Raw genomic sequence first — 3,750 nt, 5'->3', positions numbered from 1 at the left:
AACATCACCGAGTTGGGTCAAAACCTACATCCCGACTTGAACAGCACTGGGAAGTCCTGAGTAACAGCAATCTGGAGTCCCATTTTGGAAAAGGGTCCTGGGCAGTGCGTCCACTCCATGGGTGAGACTTCAGATTACAGTTTGAGGGGTGGAGGCGGGCTCCCATTTATAATCCCAGGCCGAAAACTAATATCATTGTCAGTTGCGGGCACTAGTTAAGCCCCCAGGGGCTCAAGAAAGTCTAAGACCCACTCCCTTTCTTATCTAAGGAGCTGCTTGACTTGCTGGTAACAGTTGGTGTGCTTGCAGGCAGGCTCATAGTTCAGACAGGGTGCAGGCAGGTTAAAAGTTGGTCAGAGGCCTTTTGTCCTACTTTCTGAAGCCTGAACAAGACTTAATTTCCCTAACACACACAAGTAAAGCAAGCAAATGCAATAAAACATTACAGAAGCTTTTTTTTTTTTTTAAGTTTGAGCTATAAAGTGGGAAAAATAAACTCTAAGCAAAGGAAAAAGGGAAGTGGTCAGAAGAAGTTTCATATAGGACATGTTTTTATTTGTCTTCAAAGAAAACCAGGTGTTAACCAGGTGTACAGGATGAGGAAAGGCATTCCTGGCAGCCCAAGCAAAGAGTGAAGCGTAAACAAAGGTACAGAATTATGAAACCTTACAATATGTTCTTTGGAGCTACAATGGTTTACTGTGGCTTGAGTGTCTTCTTTAAAGAGAGGCCCATGAAGAAATAGGAGCTAGGATATAGAAAATAATGGACTATATTAGAGTAAGTCTTATTTCCGTATTCTAAATAGTAGCAGCCAATGGGGAGCTATTAAAGTACAATCTTCTCTTGGTAACCCTATGCTGGAAGTTTGGTTCCAGTACAGCCCCTGCCCCGACATCTTACAAATAACAAAATACCATATGCTCATCTCTTATATAAAATGCTGTAATATTTGCATATAACCTATGCACTGTGCACTTTAAATCAGGTTTAGATTACTTGAAATGTCTAATACAATGTAAGTGCTATGTAAATGTTTGTAAATATGATGTACAAGCTAAGTAAATAGCTGCTGGTACACAGCAAATACAGGTTTTGCTTTTTGAAACTTTCTGATTTTCTTTTCAAATGTTTTCTATCCAAAGTTGGTTGAATACATGGATGTGGAACCCACCAATATGGAGGACCTGAATGTTTTTTTAGGAGCAGAAACATTTATTCACACCTTCAGTTTAGGGGAAAAAATATTCTAAATGGAAAATAATTTGAATGGCGTAAGATTTAGGGCAGGAAGGGCAGCTAGAAAAAGGTAACAGCAATACCTATGGAAAACAGTACATAAGAATACTACTAATAAAGGGAGTAGATAGTCTGGGATTTATGAAGAAATGTTAAGATAGAGACACAATTCAGGTAACTAGATTGACAAAGGAAGAGGCAGAGAGAAAATCACAGATTAATGGCCAGCTTTCTATGTGGGTCACTAGTAAGTGGCAGTAACTGAGATGTGGAAAAGCAGATTGGAGAATAAATATACTGAATTTGATTGGGACATGTTTTAGTTTCTGTTTTTTTAACCGTGGCAAAATATATGAAATTTACCATCTTAACCATTTTTAAGTGCACAGTTCAGTATTTTCAGAGTTTTCCAACCAATATTGAGAACGTTTTTGTCTGCTGAAAGTGAAACTCTACTAACAATTCTCTAGTCCCCCCTACCCCAGCAACCACCATTCTACTTTCTGTTTCTATGAGTTGACTATTCTAGGTCCCTTATATAAACTGAATTATATAATATTTATCTTTTTGTGACTGACTTGTTTCACTTAGTAATATCCTTAAAGTTTCTCCATGTTATAACATGTGCCAGAATTTCCTTTTTTTTTTTAGGCTAAATAATATCCCCCTGTCTTTTCATACTGCTCATACAAATAGATGGGGAAACAATGGAAACAATGAGAGACTTTATTTTCTTGGGTTCCAAAATCACTGCAGATGGTGACTGCAACCATGAAATTGAGATGCTTGCTCCTTGGAAGAAAAGCTATGACCAACCTAGATTGCATATTAAAAAGCAGAGACATTACTTTGCCAACAAAGGCCCATCTAGTCAAAGCTATGGTTTTTTCAGTAGTCATATATGGATGTGAGAGTTGGACTGTGAAGAAAGCTGAGCACCGAGGAATTGATGCTTTTGAACTGTGGTGTTGGAGAAGACTCTTGAGAGTACCTTGGACTGCAAGGAGATCCAACCAGTCCATCCTAAAGCAGATCAGTCCTGGGTGTTCATTGGAAGGACTGATGCTAAAGCTGAAACTCCAATACTTTGGCCACCTCATGAGAAGAGTTGACTCATTGGAAAAGACTCTGATGCTGGGAGGGATTGAGGGGCAGGAGGAGAAGGGGATGACAGAAGATGAGATGGCTGGATGGCGTCACTGACTCGATGGACGTGAGTCTGAGTGAACTCCGGGAGTTGGTGATGGACAGGGAGGCCTGGCGTGCTGCAGTTCATGGGGTTGCAAAGAGTCCGACACGACTGAGCGACTGAACTGAGGTTGGTCATAACTTTCCTTCCAAGGAGCGAGCATTTTTTAATTTCATGGTTGCAATCACCACCTGTAGTGATTTTGGAGACCCCAAAAACAAAGTCAGCCACTGTTTCCACTGTTTCCCCATCTATTTGCCAGGAAGTGATGGGACCTGATGCCATGATCTTAGTTTTCTGAATGTTGAAATGTTTCTGAATGTTGTACACTTTAAGGCTCATTAATCTCAGGTTCTTCCACAACGATATATTTGAAGCAACTATTGGAATTTAAAATTTCATAATGCTGCACCTCAAACAGAAAAACAAGACCTACTTCTGGAAACCAGGGTAGTGGATGAGTTCTTTTTGACAAGGAAAACGCATTCTTGATTTTTTTTGACTTTTGTTTGCTGTTAAAACTAATTTTTCAAGAAAGTGAGCATGATTTAGATTTCTTCTCTAATGAGAAACAGGGACTGATAGGATAACGATTTTATATCACTTCTGATAACAAGTGAAAAATGAAACGCTTTTCAGAAGATTTAGAAAAACAAAACAGGTAGAGAACAGAATGCAGGCATCAAAGCCAGAAAGACAATGGTGTACTCTTCAGCAGTAGAAACACAAGCGATGAGAGTCGACATTGGGGGAGGAGAATTCTAGCCAACGTAGAACGTCAGGAGAGAAAGCCATGCTAAAAGGCCGAGGGGAATCCCGTGGGGGGCGGGGCCTGACACGATGCGCATGCGCAACCAGACTCAGGTGGCCGCCGCCGCGGAAGTGAAGCCACCTAGAGACGCCGCGCCGTTTTGGCGCTGCTGCGCGTGCGCGGGCGGAGGGCGCCGGAGTCGTCTGCTTTGCCGCCTCCGCGGCTGTCTGCCCTGGATTTCAGTCTCGTGCTTCCTTCGTCCGCTCGTCGGCGGGTTCGCGCCCCTCTCGAGCCCCTGGTCAGCGAGGCAGGGGAAGGGGTTGGAGGGGGCTGTTGATCACCGCGCTTAAGTTGTGCTCGGAGCGGCCATGTCGGCCGGCGAGGTCGAGCGCCTAGTGTCGGAGCTGAGCGGCGGGACCGGAGGGGATGAGGAGGAAGAGTGGCTTTATGGCGGTACGGAACTTCCTGTCCCTTCTCTTTCCCGGGTTCTCTCAGGCTTCCCTTCCCGACCCGCAAACTGCCGGCGTCCCGGGCCCCTCACGCCGCCGCCTGCGGCCTTTCGTGCGGAGCT

At 43.7% G+C, this 3,750-nt stretch overlaps 1 protein-coding gene across 8 annotated transcripts in view; it reads left to right on the top strand.

Moving 5' to 3' along the window:
- FIP1L1 (factor interacting with PAPOLA and CPSF1) overlaps positions 1–3,750 on the top strand; it is a 68,156-nt gene continuing 64,406 nt past the window's right edge. For 7 of the 8 annotated variants that reach the window (XM_010859705.1, XM_010859700.1, XM_010859703.1 and 4 more), the window contains exon 1: positions 3,303–3,632. In XM_010859705.1, the coding sequence (XP_010858007.1) occupies positions 3,548–3,632 (85 nt within the window). In that variant the 5' untranslated portion in view covers positions 3,303–3,547. Of the gene's footprint in view, positions 122–3,302; positions 3,633–3,750 lie in introns of those variants that run through there. The other variant, XM_010859704.1, reaches the window with a different exon arrangement.

The sequence above is a fragment of the Bison bison genome, unplaced genomic scaffold, assembly GCF_000754665.1.
Source record: "Bison bison bison isolate TAMUID 2011002044 unplaced genomic scaffold, Bison_UMD1.0 scf7180017864458, whole genome shotgun sequence".
Lineage (NCBI taxonomy): Eukaryota > Metazoa > Chordata > Mammalia > Artiodactyla > Bovidae > Bison > Bison bison.
Note: the sequence above shows the minus strand (reverse complement) of the source record. Positions and strands in the feature narration are given on the sequence as shown.